This window comes from Sceloporus occidentalis, unplaced genomic scaffold (assembly GCF_023333645.1).
Source record: "Sceloporus occidentalis isolate IW3139 unplaced genomic scaffold, rSceOcc1.0.p SCAF_4, whole genome shotgun sequence".
NCBI lineage: Eukaryota > Metazoa > Chordata > Lepidosauria > Squamata > Phrynosomatidae > Sceloporus > Sceloporus occidentalis.
In genome coordinates this window covers 81,251,840-81,273,250 of record NW_028316984.1, presented here as the reverse complement: position 1 = coordinate 81,273,250, position 21,411 = coordinate 81,251,840, and the positions used below count along the sequence as shown (strand labels likewise).

The 21,411-nt window shown below is 42.4% G+C and overlaps 1 protein-coding gene across 3 annotated transcripts in view; it reads left to right on the top strand.

Annotated features, from left to right (window-relative positions):
• The first annotated feature begins 5,096 nt into the window (after positions 1 to 5,096).
• AGBL2 (AGBL carboxypeptidase 2) overlaps positions 5,097 to 21,411 on the top strand; it is a 39,880-nt gene continuing 23,565 nt past the window's right edge. For all 3 annotated transcript variants that reach the window (XM_089520520.1, XM_089520521.1, XM_089520522.1), the window contains exons 1-10: positions 5,097 to 6,546; positions 6,983 to 7,046; positions 8,467 to 8,580; positions 8,711 to 8,899; positions 9,008 to 9,115; positions 10,923 to 11,073; positions 13,644 to 14,423; positions 18,840 to 18,999; positions 20,388 to 20,514; positions 20,950 to 21,050. In XM_089520520.1, coding sequence (XP_089376646.1) covers positions 6,514 to 6,546; positions 6,983 to 7,046; positions 8,467 to 8,580; positions 8,711 to 8,899; positions 9,008 to 9,115; positions 10,923 to 11,073; positions 13,644 to 14,423; positions 18,840 to 18,999; positions 20,388 to 20,514; positions 20,950 to 21,050 — 1,827 coding nt within the window. In that variant the 5' untranslated portion in view covers positions 5,097 to 6,513. The remainder of the gene's footprint in view (positions 6,547 to 6,982; positions 7,047 to 8,466; positions 8,581 to 8,710; positions 8,900 to 9,007; positions 9,116 to 10,922; positions 11,074 to 13,643; positions 14,424 to 18,839; positions 19,000 to 20,387; positions 20,515 to 20,949; positions 21,051 to 21,411) is intronic.

Sequence of the window (21,411 nt, the reverse complement as noted above, 5' to 3'; positions counted from 1 at the left end):
CGTTCTGAGATAGTCCCCCCCCCCGATTCTTCTTCTGCTCTTAATTTTCTATCGCCCTCGCCTAACAAATTTTCTGTGTTTCCTCCTGCCTCATCAGAACTCCCTACATTTCTGAATTCCTCCAAACCTGCAACCTGTTCTCTTGATCCAATTCCTACTCGTCTTCTAATCTCTATAGCTCCTTCTTTTCTGCCCTCGCTTCTCCATATCTTCAATCTCTCTCTCTCTCCAGGCTCCTTCCCGTCGAACTTCAAACATGCTCTCATTTCCCCAATTTTGAAAAAAACCTTATCTTGACCCCTCCTCCTTGTCTAGCTATCGTCCGATTTCTCTTCTCCCCTTTCTTTCTAAGGTTTTGGAACGGGTTGTTTATTCGCGCTGTCTTAAGTTTCTTGAAACCAACTCCATCCTTGATCCCTTTCAGTCTGGTTTCCGCCCAAGGCATTCCACAGAGACAGCTCTCACTAAGATCTTGAATGACCTTTTACAGGCCAAGGCTAATGGCCTTTACTCTGTTCTCATCCTTCTCGATTTGTCTGCAGCCTTTGACACCGTTGATCACTGTCTTCTAGTTGATATACTCTCTGACCTTGGGTTCTCAGACTCTGTTCTCGACTGGTTTAGATCTTACTTGTCTGGCAGATCTTTTGCAGTAGTTGCAGGGGGCCAGACTTCTTCTCCTGTTCCCTTATCTGTTGGAGTTCCCCAGGGCTCTGTTCTGGGTCCCCTTCTGTTTTCTCTCTACACACTGTCCTTAGGAAAACTCATTAGCTCTTTTGGTTTTTCCTACCATCTGTATGCCGATGACACCCAGCTGTATCTTTCCGCCCCCGACCTTTCTCCAAGGCTTGAACATCAAGTTTCGTCTTGCCTCACAGCTGTCTCGCAGTGGATGCGCCATCAGCGTTTGAAGCTCAACATGTTCAAGATGGAGCTTCTTGTCTTTCCTCCTCAACACTCCTTTTCTGTCTCTGTGGACAACATTTCTATTCAACCGGTCCAGCAAGCCCGCAGTCTTGGTTTTATCTTTCACTCTTCTCTGTCGTGTATCCCTTAGATCCAGACCACAGCCAAGGCTTGCAGATTCTTCTTGTACAATATTGCCAAAATCCGACAATATCTCTCCGCCTCTACTGCCAAGATCCTGGTCCATGCCCTAGTGATCTCACGACTTGATTACTGTAACGTCCTCCTGGCTGGGCTTCCTCTTTCTCACCTCTGTCCTTTAATCTCTCTCTGTTCAGCGTTCAGCTGCACGCATTATCACTTCCACCCACCGCTGTGACCATATCTCTCCTGTGTTGGCATCCCTTCACTGGCTCCCTCTCCCTTTCCGTATTCAGTATAAGCTCCTGCTGTCGACGTTTAAAGCCCTCCATGGACTGGCCCCTCCTTACTTATCAGACCTTCTTTCTCCTCACCTTCCCACCAGGGCCCTCCGTTCTGGTAGTCAAGGTCTGCTGTCCCAGCCCAGGATTTCCTCTGCCCCATCCCGGATTCGCCCCTTTTCACTTGCTGCCCCTCACTCCTGGAACCTTCTTCCCCTGCAACCAAGAGCCATCACTTCTTTAACCAGCTTCAAAACGGAGTTGAAGACCATCCTGTTCAGAGTAGCCTTCCCAGGCATTGCATAATTGTCACTTGCTATTTGGTGTTCTTTTGTTGTCTGTTTATCAAACCATTTCCTGTATTGCTATGTACTGTATATGCATTATCCTACTTGAGAGTATGTATTTTCCCTGGAAAATGATTAACCATCCATTAAGAACCCAAGCCCTCCCTCCAGTCCATCTGCCTTGGTCCAGGCCTTGGAGGTAGAGAGGAACTGCTGGACCTCTTACCCCTTCCCTCCACCACTCTTCTCCTTCTGTGTCATGTCTTTTTAGATTGTAAGCCCGAGGGCAGGGAACCGTCTAACTAAAAAGATTGTATGTGCAGCGCTGTGTAAATTTACAGCGCTTCATAAATAAAGGTTAATAATAATAATAATAATAATAATAATAATTAGATTGTTGATATTTTCATTCCTCCTTCTTCTGTGTCCAAGCCTGCTTTTCTTATAATATGCTCTGCTTACAAGTTGAACAGACTGGGTGAGAGGATGCAGCCTTCTCTGACTCCTTTGCCAATTGGGAACCTTTCTGTTTCTCTGTGTTCTGTTCTGACAGTGGCCTCTTGTCCTGAATAGATTCCTCATCAGGATGATCAGATGTGTTGGCACTCCCATGTCTTTAAGGGCGTTCCATAGCCTTTCATGATCTATGCCGTCAAAGGCTTTGCTATAGCCTATATAAAGCATCTGCTGACATTCTTTGGGAATTCCCTGGTGCACTCCATCAGCTATTGTATGTTTGCAGTGTGGTCCCTAGTGTCTCTTCCTTTCCTGAATCCTGCTTGGACCTCTGGGATTTCTCTCTCCATTTATGGTTGGAGTCTATATTGCAAAATTTTGAGTATGATTTTGCTTGCTTGCTTGGGAGATCAGGCTATGGTCCTATAGTTGCAGCAGTCTCCTTGTCTCCCTTTTTGGGAATGGGAAATGTATATTGATCGCTTCCAAACTGTTGGCCATCGTTTTGTTTTCCATATCTGTTGACATATCTTGGTTAGCACTAGAGTTGACTCTGTCAATGTGTTCCTCGTGATTTGTTTTTCACCATTTCTTTTGTTGCAGCTTCTACCTCGTTTTTTTAGAATTTGGAGTTCATTCCTTATGTCCTTCATTCTGTCATCTCTTTTGTATAATTCTTCTGTGTATTGCACCCAACATCTTTTTATTCCTTCCTGGTCTTGAATTTTCAGTGTGCTACAAGATCCCTTTGCATACTGATTCAGGTTTCACATGCCTATGCCTATGAAGTCTACTCTTTTTCAGTTTTGTTTTTTCCGATGTGTTTCGTTTCGTTTTCAAAGCGAGAGAGAGTATGGGTTATGTCACAAAGTTTGGGAAGACATCGCAGAAATAATCCATCTTGAAACCGCTTTAACTGCCCCCCAGCTGAGTGCCAGGGGCTTTTGGGAATTGTAGTTTGTTGTGGCCACAGAGGGGTCTCTGACAGAAAGCTCAATGTCTGACAGAACTACAGCTCCCAGCATGCTCTAGCATTGAGCCAGGGCAGTTGAAGCGGCCTCAGGTTAGATTATTAGTTGTCAGTAGTGTTTATTTTTCAACCTTTGTATTCAAAAATGTTAACCTTGTATTTTTTTTTAACGTATTGTAAACTGCCTTGAATCCTTGGACTGCGAGAGAAAGGCAGGATATAAATATTGGAAATAAATAAATAAATAAAATGTTATTTTCATTGTTAAGGGGATTTCAACTGTTGTGTTGGTGGGAGGGACTATGGGTGTATTTTATGTTGCTGTACTTTTATGCATATATTGCACACTGCCTCGGTCCTCATGGGGAGGGAGGCGGGATATATATATATATATATAAATTTATTATTATTATTTCTGCAGCCCATTCTGGCCTAAGGTCGCAACTAAAGATTTCTATTGTGATGGTTTATTTATCTTTTATTGCCTTGGGTCCCCCCTTTTTTTGTGAGAAGGGGGAAGAAAGGTGTCATAGAAGTAAAAGTAAACACACCCATCCCTCCATCTTTGCGGATTTGATTATTCACGGATTTGATCAATATGTCCTCTCTAGGAACATCTAGGTCCTCCAGTGCAACTCTATGGTCCCCCTTAACCGAAAGCCGCCCTGAAAGACCCAGAGGTCCCTAGAGAGCAGGCTGCACTCGGCCTTCGTAGCTCCTCCGGGGCAGTCCTAGGGCAGTGTCTGCTGACCACAGAGTTGCTCTGGAGGACCCAGGGATTCCTAGAGAGGTGTCCTCTCAGGTTAAAAAAACATGGCGTATTTGCTATTTCCGGTGTTTCCGTATTCAGGGGGGCCTTGTGCCCTTAACCCCAGCGAATACGGAGGGACAAGTGTACGAAGAATTGAACTAAACAGGAAGGCCAACCTTTAGCCAAACTGACGGAAGGCCCAAAGGAGGCAGCGCGCGCGCAGGGAGAGGAGGGGGGAAGGGGCGCAGGCTTCGCGCGCTCCCAAGGGCCCCTCTCTCTCTCCCAGCAGTGGCTGGCGCAGCTGCCACTCCGCGCCCGGCCAGCCAATGAACAAACGCGCACCACCCACCAGGTCGGCGTGGCGGGTTGCTAGGATACGGAGTGTCCCAGAAGAGAGGCAGGGAGAGGGGTTGGCTGGCTCCTGGCGCCCGGATAGGGGCCGCTCTCCCTGGCGAGAAGCAGCGGGGCCCTTCCTTCCCTGTCTGTCTGTCTGTCTGTCGCGTTAACGAGGCTCAGTAGAGAGCGCCGCTTCCGTGGGCGGTAGTTGCTTCCAGTGGCAAAAGCCGCCGCCGCCGCCGCCATAGAAGCCTCTCAGGCTCGTGGGGTCGAAGCCTGGAGGTCTGTTCGTTGGATCTGTGCCAAAGGGGGCGTCCTGCCTTTGTTGCTGTTCGGAGATATCGCCTGTTAGTCTCTAGAATCAGTCTGTGGAGAGGCCTTGTGGCACCTCTGGGACTCTGCCATACTGAGGAGGAGGGAGCTTGTTTTCTGCTGCTCCAGAGAACAGGACCCAGAACAATGGATGCAAGCTGCAGGAAAAGAGATTCCGCCTCAACATCAGGAGGAACCTCCTGACAGTCAGGGTTGTTCGACAGTGGAACACACTCCTTCCTCGGAGAGTGGCGGAGTCTCCTTCCCTGCAGGTCTTTAAGCAGAGGCTGGGTGGCCATCTGTCACAGGGGATGCTTTGACTGAGAGTTCCTGCATGGCAGAAGGGGGCTAGGCTGGGTGGCCCTGATGGTCTCTTCCAACGCTAGGATTCTATCATTCACTGAGAGAAAGAAATTGGCAGCATGAGAGCTTTCCTATAGACTTATACAGTCTGCTTCCTCCAGTGCATCTGAGGAAGTAGACTGAAGCCTACAAAAGCTCTCATGCTGCCAACTTCTTTCTGCCAGTGAGTCTCAGAGGTGCCACAAGCCTCTCTCTCCACACACTGATTCTACACACTAACACTGCTGTGTCTCTGAACAACAACAAAGGCATAGCATCTCCTTTTGGCAGCATGAAATTGGCAGCATATTTCCTCAGATGCATTTGGTGGAAGCAGACTGAAGTCTATAGCAAAGCCCATGCTGCCAGTTTCTTTCTTTCATTTACTCTCAAGGGTGCTACATCTCTCTACGTACTTTATTGTTGTTGTGTACCTTCCAAGTTGTTTCCGACTTAGGACAACCCTTAGACCAGAGTGACTAGACGTCCTCCTTTTCCTCCAGGACATGTCCTCCACTCTGAGCATGACTAAGGTCCAAAACACACTGCAGAAATAATCCAGTTTGAGACCACTTTAACCACTCTGTTTCAGTGCTAGGGAACACTGGGAATTGCAGTTTATTGTGGCACCAGAGCTCTCTGCCAGAGAAGGCTAAATGTCTCTCAGAACCACAGTTCCCAGAATTCCCTAGCACTGAACCAGGACAGTTAAAGCAGTGTGTTTTGGACCTAAGAGGCATGGGTTTACATTTACATGACTGTGTTTAGCTTTCATTTTGGGCGAGTCACACTCTCTCAGCCTCGGGAAGGCAACAGCAAACCTGCTCTGAATAAATCTTGCCAAGAAAACCCCAAGACAGGTTCTCCTTAGGGTTGCCCGAAGTCAGAAATGATTTGAAGGCACACAACAGTAACAACAACAGTGCAAATGTTGAAAGGGTTCTGTGCTTAATTTTGGCAGAATGGACAAATAAAAAGGATAATTTAAATGTAGATTCAGTCAAGGGTTTGTTGCTGGGAAAGTACAATGTTAAGCATTTGTCTTGCTTAGAACTCTATAAATATTACAAGCCAACAAGGTATTTTAGCAAAGATAAGTTCATCAGAAACATATGGTTGGGTGTGTGATAAAATACAGTGTATGTAGTAGGACTGTAAGTAAACCATATGAAATAAATTTATATTCTTATTAGTGTTTTAAGCCTTTATTTTGTAATGCCCTACATTTTTATTGAATGCCCTATATTTTGTGGTGACTTGCTTCCTTTGCGATTATGACATCCGGTCACCCTGCCCTACCATGGGGTTTTCCAGGCAAGATTTGTCTGGAGCAGGTTTCCCATTGCCTTCCCCTAAGACTGAGAGAGTGTGACTAGCCCAAGGCCACTCAGTAGATCTCCATAGCCGAGCTGGGAATTAAACCCTGGTCTGAAGAACGGTAGTCCAGCACTCAAACCACCGTGCTACAGTGGCAGCTAAATGCCTTTTTAAAAGTACAATGTATTTCTCCTCTCCCACCTCTTCCAGTTTTAACTTATGATTGCTTTGCCACAGTTTCTTCCTGCATCTCTCTCATCCTAGACATAATTTGTGGGTGATCCGACCACTCCACTGGCATAAGAGGAGACTGAGAATCTATAGACTTTTCTTTTATTGCCCGGCAGAAGACTAATAACTTTTCCCTCTGGTTCTCTGTAAGGAGTGTTAAACAGAGCCAGTGTGATCAGCAGCATGTGTCCAGCAGATCCAGCATCTGATGGGCTGGTGAGTCACTATAAAAGTCAATCCACATGTCTAATGAGCTGCAGGACATCTGTCACTTTCAGCTTCTGTGCTTCAGTGCTTGAATGGTAGGAAGCCTGGTGGCATCATAGAAGAACTAGGATCTCAGTGTGGGGTGAGAGGGGTGGATTTTTTTTTTATGAAGACGGGGGAACAAGAATATTCTGACATTAGAGGTGTAAATGAGGGGGGAGTTTTTCATGTTGGAACATGGTATATCCAGAGAGTTTATTTTCATCGTTTTACTTTGTATTTATAAATTATATAAAGGTTTTGATAAATAAGAATCATACCAGAAGCCCAGGGTCTGAGCAGCAGTGGCATGAGATAAAATTGCTGTCCATGGCCAAAGTCAAATATTATTTATATATATATGAGTAGCTTTATATCTACTCAGACATTTTTCTTTCTTTCACAGCAGCTTAAAGACCCCTATGAAAAGTTCATGTATCAGCATCTCCAGTATTATGGCTATTTTAGAGGTAAGAACACAAGTTCCAATCTGATGGTTCTGTTTTATTCCGCTTGTTGAGTTCTATAACAAGCCATCCTGACTTTGCCAGATGACCTTTGCAGGTTTGCAGTACATCTTCACTGGTTGATATTTCAGGAATTATTTTTGGCAAGTTCAGCTATCTGAAGAAAAAATTGTCTGCCTCCCCCCCCCCCCCCCAAAATATATATTCTGCCTTTTGTTCAGTTAGGCAAATGCTATTTGCCTTTAAAAAAAACACTACACCTACAATACTGAAGAAAAAATATAATTTAGTATAATGGTATAATAAAATATAGGAATTTCTCGCTTCCCTATAATTTCAGTCTAACCATTGTAAAGCAAGTCATACAGATTTCATTGAAGTTTACTTCTGAGCTAATAAATTTAGGATTACAGTGTTAATGACACTGTCTGCCTAATTTGATATTATAGTCCCTCCTTGTCCTGACATTGACAGGTAAACGTATCCATTATACTTCTGGCATGAACACGTATGGCCTGGTTGTACAGTGTTAGTTTTTTTTATAAAGTAATTTTATTGTAGAAGTTCAGTCAAGACAATATACATGAATTAAATAAGAGCAAACTTGGCAATTTCACTAACAAACAACAAAACAAACTGTAGAAGCTGTGCTTCAAATGCCAAAATAAAAGTTAGAAGGAGAAATTAAAGATCTTCTGTTACTGTTTTGGAGAACGAATCTGTTTTGAAACCTCTTATGGCCTTTCAGAAACCCAAGTGATGAGCTGTTGGGTCCAGACAATTGGTGTTGTTGTTAACTTAGGCCCCATACAGACAGGCCAAGAGCAAAAGTTCTGAAAAACGAGACATTTCATAAACCTTTCAAAGAGACCTGGTTCCCTTTCCTGGACTATGGCCCCATACAGACAGGCCAAAATAAAACTGCTTCAGGTCACTTTGGAGGCATGGTGTTTAAATGATGCATGCATCCTAAGAGTCAGGAAGCCGTGCCAAAGCCACGCTCCAGTCCTAAGTACTGAAGCGTGGCTTTGGTGCAGCTTCTGGACTCTTAAGATGTGTGTGTCATTTAAACAGCATACCTCCAAAGTGACCCAAAGCAGCTTTATTTTGGCAGTCTGTATGGGGCCATAGTCCAGGAAAGGGAACCAGGTCTCTTTGAAAGGTTTATGAAATGTCTCGTTTTTTAGAACTTTTGATCTTGCAACCAACTTTTCCATTAATGGTACATCCCACACACAACACCACCAGTTTTCTATGAAGTGTTAATTTTAAAATACTCTTTCTCACATTTTATGGTAGTAATGTCATAGTTAACATGAGTGCAGCAAGAGATTTTATTTCCATTAGTTCAGATAAAATTATTAAGTTCTAAATGGTGCATGCAATAGGTTACCACAATAATACTAACAATGTTTCTTCTCAGATCAGATAAAAACACCTCCAGAGAGCAGAGAGGATAGCTCTCACCATGTGTTGAAACCAGGCAGCTTCAACGAGAGAGGTAAAACAAAACACAATTCAGACAAGAACCTACTCTGTAAGTATGCTGTAAGTTTCATGTGAGGAAGAAACTGACTTACTGCAAATGAATGTATCCTTAAGTCCTTAAAGCTGCCTGCACATCTGCAAAACAATTTTAAAAACTTCCTTTTTTTCCTTGTTGACAGGTTCAGTTATGCCAGAGGCTGCACTTCTTAAGAGCAAGCAACTTTTACTTGACCATCCAGAGGGTCCTTGTGTTTTGCGCTTACGAGAGCCTCGGAATCTTTCTTCTCTCCCCAGTGGCAAGGATTCAGTCTTGGCACCACTCTGGCCAATAGAGTGTGAAGTAGTTGAGGACGCTATCCATCATATTGGTAATCTTAATCTTGGATTAGGAATAATATTTTGCTTGAATAAATTTAACTGGAAACTGATGATGATGATGATGATGATGATGATGATGTCATTGTGTATTTTGTTAGAGTGGGTTCCCCCTGAACCAGAACCTTTCTATCAGCCAACAGGAAATGAATATGCACCTGATGTAGTGGGAGAAGATTATGGAACTGTTGTCTATTCTATAAATCCAGGTATTTTGCATAGAGAGGCTGACATTACATTCTAAATAATATAGAAGGTCTATTCCAGTGAACAGTACAAACCTGCAAAATGTAAACCCTGAAGTTAACCTTCAATTTTATTTTTAAACAACCCTGAATTGATTATAAATACTGAAACACTGAATGGAAGTGGCTCTGTACCTAACAGTTTGGAAGCAAAGCAGGACTACCAAAAAATATTCTTGATTTTATAAGGGGTGAAACAGACAGGCCAAATAAAGTTGTTTCAAACTGCTTAGAAGCTGGGGCGTTTTAGATGACACACACCTCGAAAGCGGGCAGAAACCAGATTGAAGCTGTGCTCCAGGGCTAAAAACCATAGCAAAAAGAACCCAGGATATTCCAACTTAGCCCAGAAAATGCACACCTTTGACCCTGTGTATAAACGCTTCGGCACCAGAACAGTTTTAAAGGAACGATCCATTCTAACCTAACCCTAAAGAATCATATAAACACACCAGTGCAGGTGCGCATTTAAAAAGGACAGAGCCTGGCGGCAATGCAAAAAGTGAAAGTGTGACACCTCCAATGAATATACACTTCTCCCTCCATTTTTGCAAGGGTTAGGGGCACAAGACCCCTGTGAATATGGAAAAACTTTAAATAACAAAAACACCATGTTTTTACCTGAGAGGACACCTCTCAAGAAATCTCTAGATCTTCCAGTGCAACTCTGGTCAACGTCCAACAGACACTGTCCATAGAACTGCACTGGAGGAGCTACAAATGTCTAGTAGAGTATTCTGTCTAGGACTCCCTAGGTCCTTCAGTGCAACTTTTAGTTAAAGTTGGCCATAGAGTTGCACTGGAGTACCTAGATATTCCTAGAGAGAACATATTAATCAAATAAGCGAATAATCAAATCTGCAAATATCAAAGCCACAAATATGGAGGGATGAGTGTAATTACAACATACAAAAACTAGACAGTCCAAGAGGGGTCATAGGGTGAAGGGGGCATGTAGGGGGGGGCATGATTATGCTTTGCCAGTGTTTTACTGGTCACACGGATGTTGTAATGCTCTGTAACGGTGAAGAATTGCAGGTACAAATATGTGGCCAATCAAAGGGGTGGCCATCCAACAGGATGGCATCTAAGTAACAGGCAGTGCACATGCATAGTAGGGAGGTGACCAAAAAAATTATCCAATCAGGCTATGTACATTCAGGCCGCCTTAGGAGCAGCTGGTGCGACAGCGGGATTTTGAACCACTGCTAGAAAAATGCAGGTTCACACCACTTTTCCCTGCCTGTCTGTTCTACCCCTAAATGAGTGTAAGTGAGGTTTGGGTGGAATAGTCCTTGGAGATTTGGAGATCAGATGAGAAATAGCAGAGAACTCCCTATGACACATAAACATACATTGGTAAATTAAAATATGGTCTTCATATTTATATCTCCCAATAATATCTCCCCATCCCATCTTGTGAGCTTCACAATCCTTCCCTAATGCAACAATTTCTGGGTTGTTGGAGAGCAAGGGTATCAGCAATGATGCATCCAGGTATTTTGCCTTAGTTGGATATGCTGCAACAGTCACCAGCAGAAAGGACACACACACACACACGCTAACAGTGTTTTTAGTTTTGCCTAGTTAACAAAAAGCATGTGGAAAGCCAAATTGAAATCCCTGTCTTTGCCTGCTACAGATGTTTGGTGATCTTTGTTAAGGAGAACTCAGTGTTTGTGAATATGGATTTTGCAGAATTGGTATACAGTACAAACGTAATTACTGAGAGCAAGATCTGCAATTCTGTGTTGTACCTCTTGTTCTACAGCAACCAAGGGTACCTGTTTCACTGGTTCCCGAGTTGGAGGGTCAAGAGAATCCATCAAGCCAGCTGCACACTGTTTAAGAGACCCAGAAGACACCATGTTGTTATTTGAGTCACGCTTTGAAAGTGGGAATCTCCAGAAAGCTGTCAGGGTGTGAGTAAAACTGGGAAATATGGGAATAGAGAGCTATCGGGGACTAATTGAGACAAAAGCATTTAGGATGAGCCATTGACAGTTGTCTTGACTTGTATTATGTTCTTGTGTAGACACCTCAATGTTGTGTGCCTTCAAGTCATTTATGACATATGGCAACCCTAAAGTGAACCTACCATGGCATTTTCTGGAACTGGGGGGACTCACCCCAAGGTCACACAGTCAGTTTCTGTGGCTGGGCAGGGAATTGAACCTGATATCCAGTCATAATCCAGTGCTTAAACTACTACACCACACTGCCTTTCCAGACATCTCATATGGCTTTTTATAGCACAGTTGGCCCTGCTATGAATTCTGCACCTACAGATTTCACCATCCAAAACTTAATAATGTTCCCCAAAAAATAAATTCCAAAAATCCAACCTTGATTTTGCCATTTTTACATGGGACACCATTTTACTACTCCGTTGTATATAATAGGACTTGAGCATCCACAGAGTTTAGTATCCATGGGGGGTCCTGGAACCAAACCCCAGTGGATACCAAGGACCCACTGTACTAGTATGTCTGTGGTAGATGCCTCAGATCTTGTAAGAGCTGCATATCCAGCTAATGCAATTCTTTGACAAGCCAAACAGATTTTAGTATATTGTTTCCCAAATATTTTATTACCAATTTGTATTTAAATGCTAAATGCAATGTTATAAGTTATTTTAAATTTATTCTCAAGACCTTTCATTCTGGTAGTTCTATAGAAAGAGACAAATGTGGACAACATGATAAACTCCCTGATTATATACACAAAAACCATACTGCAGCACCTTAAAGACTAACAGATATTTAGTGAAAAATAAGTTACATTTATCCTTCAGTGAACTCAAGATGGCATATATGACTGTTCTCAACCAGTTTATCCTCCAAACCATGTGAAGTAGGCTGAGAGTGACATGCCAAGGCCAGTAAATTTCATGACTTGTATGTGAACTTGGATCTTCGAAGCCTCAGTCCAAATTATCATTATTCTAACCATTTTACTACACTGGTAGTGTGGCCTGTATTTCCATTACAATGGCCCCATACAGACAGGCCAAAATAAAGCTGCTTCAGGTCACTTTGGAGGTATGCTATTTAAATGATGCATGCATCCCAAGAGTCTGGAAGCTGCATTAAAGCTGTGCTCCAGTTCTTAGGACTTCAGCATGGCTTTGGCTGGCTTCTGGACTCTTAGGACATATGCATCATTTAAATAGCATACCTCCAAAGTGACCCGAAGCAGCTTTATTTTGGCCTGTCTGTATGAGGCCTAAAATATATTATTTGCCATTAGCATCCTACCAGAAGCAGTGTATTACCACCAGTTAATCAGTGATTTCCCTCAATTCATCAGAGACCCATGAATCTCCAGATATAATGATGTATGTTACTGGAAGAGACCTGAAGTTTATATAAACAAAAATGTCAGAATAGCTCATGGATTGAATTAAATTTATGAATACCTGTTAATATCCTACAGACTCAGTGGTTCTTGAGCAGTGAAGGTGGTACACAATTGCTGCTGTTCCCTTACCTAGTGTAGCACTGATCAGGGAAGCCCTGGTTCCTTTAAAACAGTGCCACAGATCAATGGTAGAAGAACTATTGTGCATACAGGTTCAGTCTCTATAGTGCCACAAAACTTGTTATTCAAGTTTACGACAACAGTTATTTCCTCTGGAATTCACCTCAGTATATACTGCCAATTCAGCATGTAATCCTATTTTCAGCATCATAGAACCATAAATGCTAGTTTCCTAAATCACTAGCACTTTCAGAAATGTGTGTATATGAAGATGTGCTCAGTTCGGTTCCCAGAATCTGCCAGATATGTGCCATATTAATTCTTGTACTAAATATTTCATTAATAAAATTAATGCTATACATGGATAAAAAATTGTCCATCTTGTTTTCAGATACCTTGCATGTAAAATACTTGAATATTAGCAGAATTTGATAAGCAGCATTTACTTATTTGGCATTTTCTTGCCATTTAACTTCTGTAAGTTTGATTATATTTTAACAATATTTGCTATATATAAAAAATAGCATATGCAAGAGTTTTATTTTTATTTGTGATAACAGTAGCTTTCCTAGTTGAACCATGAGTACATATGAAGCTCTTGCAGTGAATGTTTCCTCTTTCTTGTTGAAGTTGTCCAGGTTCAACCATTCTGACCCCAAGCATGGGATGATGTGATGCTCCATTTCGTGTCCCACAGTAGCTTGTTGGAAGTGACAGATGTGTAAACATGCTTGCACACTTGCTTAGAATAGCAGGAGATGTAGGCTTGAAACAGATGGGCCAAAAAATGTGGTCACTTTTGCTTTCTCGGTGGTTGGAATAAGATCACCTGAATACTTGGTATTTCTTTTCATATGACTCTGATAGGAACCCTTACCAGCACCTACCCTGCTGCTTTTCATCAGTCAAGTAAAGTTATGCCTGTAGGTGTTTTTCTACGTAGTGGTTCTCTGTAGAGGAGGTTGCTGCTAGCTACTAATGGATTTTTCTTTTCCTGTATTCTATATTTCAGAGGCAAATATGAATATGAACTCACATTGCGGACCGATCTCTATACTAGCAAGCACACACAGTGGTATTACTTCAGAGTGCAAAATACTAGAAAGGATGTTACCTATCGCTTTACTATTGTTAATCTGATGAAAGCCAAGAGTCTGTACAATATGGGGATGAAGCCTCTCCTATATTCTCAGAAGGATGCTCGGTCACATAGTGTTGGCTGGAGGAGAGAGGGTAGTGACATCAAATATTATAAATATAACACAGAGGATGGTCAGACCCTGTATTGCCTCACCTGGACTGTGTCTTTTCCACACAGCCATGACACATGCTATTTTGCTCACTTCTATCCCTACACCTACTCAGATCTACAGCGCTACCTCTTGACTTTGATAAACAATCCAGTAAGTTCTCAGTATTGCAAACTACGCCCACTGTGCAACAGTCTGGCTGGGAACATAGTATACCTTCTCACTATTACCAATCCATCCAAAAGTGCTGTTGCTGCTGCTGCAAAGAAGGCTATTGTACTAAGTGCCAGGGTCCATCCTGGAGAGACAAACAGTTCCTGGGTGATGAGAGGCTTCCTAGATTTCATCCTAAGTGATGCCCCTGATGCTCAGCTCCTCAGGGATCTCTTCATATTCAAGGTTGTGCCCATGTTAAATCCAGATGGGGTAATTGTGGGAAATTACCGATGCTCACTGGCAGGAAGGGACTTGAACCGTAACTACAGGACACTATTAAAGGAATCATTTCCATGCATTTGGCACACTCGGGCCATGATCAAAAGGTGAGTGACAGAATAGTTTTCTGTGGATTTTTTGGGCTGCGTTTTGGAAGAATTTATTCCTGACGTTTTGTCTTCATCTGGCTGGCATCTTCCATGGTGACATGGAGGTGTGTGGAGTATATATACCTGTGGGACCCTTGTGTGATAAGAAGTGGTTTACATGTTAATGGTGGAGTTAGTTTGTGTGTTGTACAGTGTTGAATGGCACAGCCTGGAATGTGTTGTGGGGGGGGAGATATGCAAGGGAGATTTGTGTCTGTGTAATTGGTAACCCATTGTGTGCGGGGAAACCCCCTGACCCTGGGTGGTGTTCATTTGCTTGTGCTGAGCCTTGATTTTGGTGTTTTTCAGGACTGGTAGCCAGACTTAGTTTGCTTTAACCATTTCCTCTTTCTTGTTGAAGTTGTCCAGGTGTTTGTGGATTTCAGTGGCCTCTCTGTGCATTCTGACCTGGTAGTTGTTGCCATGGACCAGAATTTCGGTGTTTTCAAGTAGCATTCTGTGCCCTGGTTGGCTTATAACATGTTCTGCTACTGCTGATTTTTCTGGTTGGCCCAGTCTTCAGTGTCTCTCGTGTTCCTTTAGATGCTGCGTTTGGTGGTCACTATGTGGACTTGTTCACAGTTGCTTGGTATGCGGTAAACCCCTGCAGCCATGAGAGGGTCTCTCCTGTTCTTCATTGAGCGCAGCATTTGCTAGATTTTCCTGGTCTATCTGTAGATCATTTGGAGATTGTGTTTCCTCATCAGTTTCCCCATTCTGTCCATTTTTCCTTTAATGTATGGTAAAAATACCTTCCCTTTGGGAAGTTGTTTATCCTTACTCCTGTGTTTTTTTTCTGGATCTGGTGGCTCTTCTGATGACTGAGCCAGTGTAACCATTGGCCTGTAGAGCCCAGTTTAGATGCTTCAATTCATCTTCCAGTGGGGTTCGCAGATCCTTTTTGTGCAGTCTACCAGTGTTTTTATTGTGCTCCTTTTTTGTCCAGGGTGATGGTTGGAATTTTTGTGGAAGTAGTATCTGTCCGTGTGTATAGGTTTTCTGTATACTGTGTGGCCCAGTCGTTGGTTCACTTCAGTGACAGAATATTTTATGAATTCAATCTTAGCACCTGAAGGAATGGGATTCAGACCTGTATGGTCATAATGCCGTATTTTGGAACTTTAGCGAAGAAATTTGCATGTACATAGTAACTGATATATTTAATTTCCATTAGTATAGGTTCTGAACATTTGTTTAATTTATATAAGTAGGAGTATTGACTTTAAGCCACTGCCCTGCCCTTGGAGAATGAAGAACCAGCAGTATTTGCTGGTTTTGATCCCCTTCCGCACTGCCATTCACTTCTCCTTTTGTATCATGTCTTTTTAGATTGACATTTTCCTGTCCTCAAAGTTTACAAATTAGTAATCTGTAAACTGTTCTGAGAGCCTTTATGGCTGTAGAATGGGGTATAAATACTCTAAATAAAAATTTTAAAAATTGCATTGGTGAAATAGGCTGGAAGGTTTCAGAGGAGAAGAGAGATAATTAGGGAAATTATAGAATGTAAAGAGATCTTGTAGCACCTTGAGACTAACTGAAAGAAAGTTAGCAGCATGATGGTTTTTTCGGGCTATGTGGCCATGTTCTAGAAAATTTTCTTCCTGGCTTTTCGCCAGCATCTGTGGCTGGCATCTTCAGAGAATGCTTTGCCTGGAAAAATTGGGTGTATATATACTGTGTGAGTCTGGGAATGCAGGAGTGATTTGCATGTGTATTGTTCTGTGTTGATGGCCGGCCTCAGGCTGGGAGGCTAATGCAAAAGAGGATTAATATCTGCTAATTGGTGATCAGTTATCTGCTGGGAAAGTCCCTGACTCTGAATGGTTTCCCATTTGCATTTGCTGAGTCCTTATTTTGCTATTCCTTAGGACTGGTAGCCAAATTTTGTTCACTTTAAGGGTTTCTTCTTTCCGGTTGAAATTATCCAGATGTTTGTGGATTTCAGTGGCTTCCCTGTGCATCCTGACATGATAGTGGTTGGCATGGTCCAGGATTTCAGTGTTTTCAAACAGTATTTTATGCCCAGGATGGTTTGTGGCATGCTCTGCTACTGCTGATTTTTCTGGATGGCCCAGTCTGCAGTGTCTCTCGTGTTCCTTGATTCTTGTTTGCACACTGCGTTTGGTGGTCCCTATGTAGACTTGTCCGCAGCTGCATGGTATGCGGTAAACTCCTGCAGCTGTGAGAGGGTCTCTCTGGTCCTTGGTTGAGTGAAGCGTTTGCTGAATTTTCTTTGTCGATTTGTAAACCATTTGAAGTTTGTACTTCCTCACCACTTTGCCTATTCTGTCTGTGACTCCTTTGATGTATGGTAAAAATACCTTCCCTTTGGGTGGCTGCTTGTCTTCACTTCTCTGGGGTTTCCTGGGCCTGGCCACCCTTCTGTTGTCTGAGCTGGAATAACCAGTAGAGCCCGGTCCAAGTGCTTCAGTTCATCTTCCAAGAGTGAGAGAGCAGAAGGGAAGAGAGCAGAGTCAAAGAGAAGTCCAAGATTTTATGCCTGATCATCAGCTATGTGAATTGTATTTTCAATAGACAAAAGGAGAATAAATGAACTGAGGAGGGCTAGACAGGAAAGATGAAAACCTTGGTTCTGGGGCATATCAAACTTGGGATGATAGTCATGCAAGCTGAAATTTCAGAGCTCCACATTTTGGAGATGTGGGGTCAGCAGAGAGAGAAGTTCCTAAGACAGAGAGAAACAATAAGATATCATCAAGAGAGTAGATACTGAAAGCCATGGTTTGTGATGATGTAACTCAGGAACAATATATAGCTAGCTAGCTAGATAGAATAGCAATGGAGTAATCTCTGAAGTACTTCAGGAAAGAGAAGAAAAACAGAGGCACAATTGGACAGCTGGAATGAGAGCTGGCACTGGGTCCTTCCATCCAGACATACTCCTCCTGGCACTGTCAGGCCAAAGACATTGTGCAGATGTTCTGTTTTTCTTTCCTGAGTGAATTTTATTTGATAAGAAAAAAGAAAAGAATTGGTGGGGGGGAAGGAAGTTACAAATTGGAGCCAAGTGAATAAGACAGGCAATTGCATTATGAAACCTATGGAAGAACCAGTGAAATATAGGGCATAAAGGGAATCAAGAAAGCGCAAGCAACTGTATATATATGAGAATAAAGGTAAAGGTTTTTCCTTGACATGAATATCTAGTCATAACCGACTGTAGGGTGGTGCTCATCTCTGTTACTAAGCCAAAGAGCCAGCGTTGCCCAAAGACGACTCTGTGGTCATGTGGCCAGCACGACTTTACAGAACGCTCTTACTTTCCTACTGAAGTGGTACCTATTTATATACTTGCATTTGCATGCTTTTGAACTGCTAGGTTGGCAGAAGCTGGGACTAGTGACAGGACCTCACCCCATCACATGGTACTTGGGCTTCGAAATGCCAACATTCTGATCTTCTGATCGTCAGAATTGGCATCTTAACCATTAAGCAACCTCATTCTGATATATGAGCATCACCCTTTAAATGGTGTATAATGTGTGAGCAAGCTTTGATTTATTTTAAGTTACTGACATAGTAATCTGCACATTCATTCTCCAAGTGTGAATCTTTATATGGCTGAAATTGTGCCGTACATGCATAAAGGGAAAGTATCAGTACACTTGGGGAAACCCTGATATTCCCTGAAGTACACAAAACCTTTAGAAAAAGAACCTTATGGTGTGATGAATCAGAAATAACCCAGTCAGGATTGGACATTCTCTGTGGGTAAGGGATGATTAATGATTGGGAGAGAGGGGAAACACAAAACTTGTCGGGCAAGGAGGAAATAGAAGGCAATATCCTGAGAATATGCATGGCTAACTGATTAGAGCCCAGACCACATGCTCTGTCAGTGTGTGGGTGTGTTCTAAAAAGTTAGTTCCCCAATCTATGCAGGATTCTCATAAATATAATTGTACTCTGTGTATAAGGTGACATGATTGTTATGCCAGAAGGATGTGTTGATTTGGGATTTCACATATGGCAAATGAAAGGGGTGATACACATGAACAGTGAAGTTGTATGAGTGTCTGCCAGTGTTGCTGTGCTGTTTCTATAGCTGTTGCACTTTCTTTGTTACTTGGACTACATGAAATTGAAATGACATTATGCCAGCATTAGCCTTAATAATAATGATCACTGGTATACTGGGACTATAGAATTCACCTGCTCATTTATCAAAATTAACTAGAGACCTATCTTAAAGATTTTCAATCACTAAGGAATTTTCATCTGGCTCATCCCAACTGCTTGAATTTCCACATCAGCAAGAAAGAAATAGCACTGCCTGGTTGTTTGTGTGCAACTGGCTGCCCATTTATATGCTTAAATGGCTCCTGGTTTCTTTGTCCCCTTCTCTGCAAGAGTCCTTGAGGAACGTGAAATTCTGCTGTATTGTGACTTTCATGGGCACAGCCGGAAGAATAATATTTTCATGTATGGCTGTAACAACAAAAATACACAAGAACAGTTACTCCATGAACGGATCTTTCCTCTAATGCTGAGTAAGAATATTCCTGACAAGGTGAGGCCTGAATGTAGGCAATAGGCAAATCATCGTTCATTCTAATATGCAATTAGCTGAAACACTTTGTCCAGATTAATGAATATACACATTTAGTTGGTATTGACTAGGAAATAATTTCAGCTAAATATCAGGCAGAGCCCCAGTAGGGTATGGGAAGATTGGTGAAGAGTACTCTTTATTGGAATCCAGAGAACCAGATTCTTCTCTACTGGCACAGCCTGAAACCCCATTACTCTGAAGCTGTGTTTTCAGTCATGTTTGAAAATGTTTATCAGATTTATTTTCATGTTATTGCCCATATATTGTGAAATTTACTGTTAGAAAAATTTTAGAGCTGAATGGACAACATTTTGAACAGCAAGTTGCTGGTCCAGGTTTTTCACTAAAACAGAGAGATTGTACAGTTAGTACTTTGAAAGAGACAGAATAATCTGTGTTTCCCTGCCAGTCCCAGAGTTTCTTATGCATAGGCAGGATCAAAGCATAGCTGATAGTAGAAAACCCCATAATAATCAGGGACACTAATTCTAGAGGTAGTGGGAGCCATTCGTTCTGGTTAGAGCCAGCAGTATCATGAGGCCCAATGAGGCAGCTGCCACAGATGGTAGCATACAGGGAGGATCATCCCCCCCTTGCCAAGAGAGCCCATTCTGTTTTACAGAGCACCTTTTGAAGAGCTCCCTGAAAACTCTCTGCAGGAAGAGAGACAAGTAGTTGCATCAGCTCTGCATCCTCCTTACTATGAAAGTAAGAGGGAAAGACAGTAGTGGTGGTATGGAAACTAAATGTTTTTGAATGCCCTGCTTTCAGGGGTTATGGGAGCACAAGCACTCTGGAAGGTTTGATTGGGGAAGTACCCTGTGCCAAAGCACAGGTGATTTTCTGAATCCTCTGTCCCACAGTGTCTTTACTGCCAGGATCCCTGGGCATAACACATTTTACAAGTAGCCAGCTTCATGCCACCACTACCTCTTGGTTCTTGCAAGGGGATAGTAGAGCCAGTTCTCCTGTGTCCCCTGTCTTCCCCTCCTCCTCCTCCTCCCCCCATGGTAGAGTGGGTGCAAAATTGCCATTGACACCCTTCTCCTGGAGAGGAGCTGGTTGGTTGTGTCACCTCTGCAAGTGTGTGTACTCTTGTGTACATTTGCAGTTGTTGGGGGGACATCCCTACTCAGTGTTGGGGAAGAGACACTTTGCATCTTGCCTCAGACAGAGGAGATCTTGTCCTGGCCATGCTTCTGGAAAGATTTATAAGCAAAATATATGCCAAGTGTCTAATTTACACACTATCATGCCCAGCTAAAAAGAAAATATTATACACTTATCCTAAAAATAAATTGGCTCTAAGAACAAATTCTGAACTGACCAATATGGATATTATTCAGTTTTCTTTCAACAGCTGTAAGTTTCAGGTCCAAAAGTGTAAAGAAGGCACAGGACGGGTTGTGATGTGGAGAATGGGAATACTGAATAGTTACACTATGGAATCTACATTTAGTGGATCAACACTGGGTAAGTGCCTGTCTGTGTCCAAGATCGGACCATTGGTATATTTCAAAAAAAAAAAAAGGTGGTGATGTTTCAAGTTACACTGCTAAGAGCTTTAGAGCCTTTCCATTTATTTTGGAAATAATACTCCCACAAGCCTTTGCTAAAACAAAGGCAGCAAAATAAGAGACAGATAATACTGTTTGGTGGGTAAAGTCTCACTTTCTCAGAAGCATTAATAAGTGAGAAAAGAAGAGAAAGAGAGAAGTGTATTTATAGGAATTGTCTCAGGATTGTTTTCGATGATCTAAATAGCATGGTGTGCTGAATAGCATAGCTAGCTTCTTGTCATGGTGACAGTGGGTACTAGTAGCAAAGTAAAGTTCTGTACCTGATAGAGAGATGCTGTTCATCATTTGCTAAATATTGAAGAACTGTGTATGTGTTTATCTTTCTCAGGCAGTAAAAGTAATTCTCATTTTACCTCTGAAGATCTCAAAACTCTGGGCTATCATGTCTGTGACACCTTATTGGATTTTTGTGACCCTGACCGTTCCAAGGTGAGAACCTCTTGTTATGGCTGAGCAGAATGAGAGGATAATAATAAAGGACTGGCCATTATTTTCAAATATTCCCTGTTTTTCTAAGATGAGTCTCTAATAACTTCCTTTTTACTTATCACTTCTTGAAAATGTTTCTTGTTCAGTGGCTTAGAAACAGCCACAGATGTATAAATTCATAATGTAGAGTGAGAACATATGAATAACTGTGCTGGATCAGACCAAAGGCCCAATTAGTCCACCATTCTGTTCCCAAATGGCCCAGAAATGCATGGAAAGCCCAGAAACAAGACGTGTGCAACCCACATAGCTTCTAATACCCCTTAGAACCTTTTTTTAAGAACTATTCTGCCTTTGATAC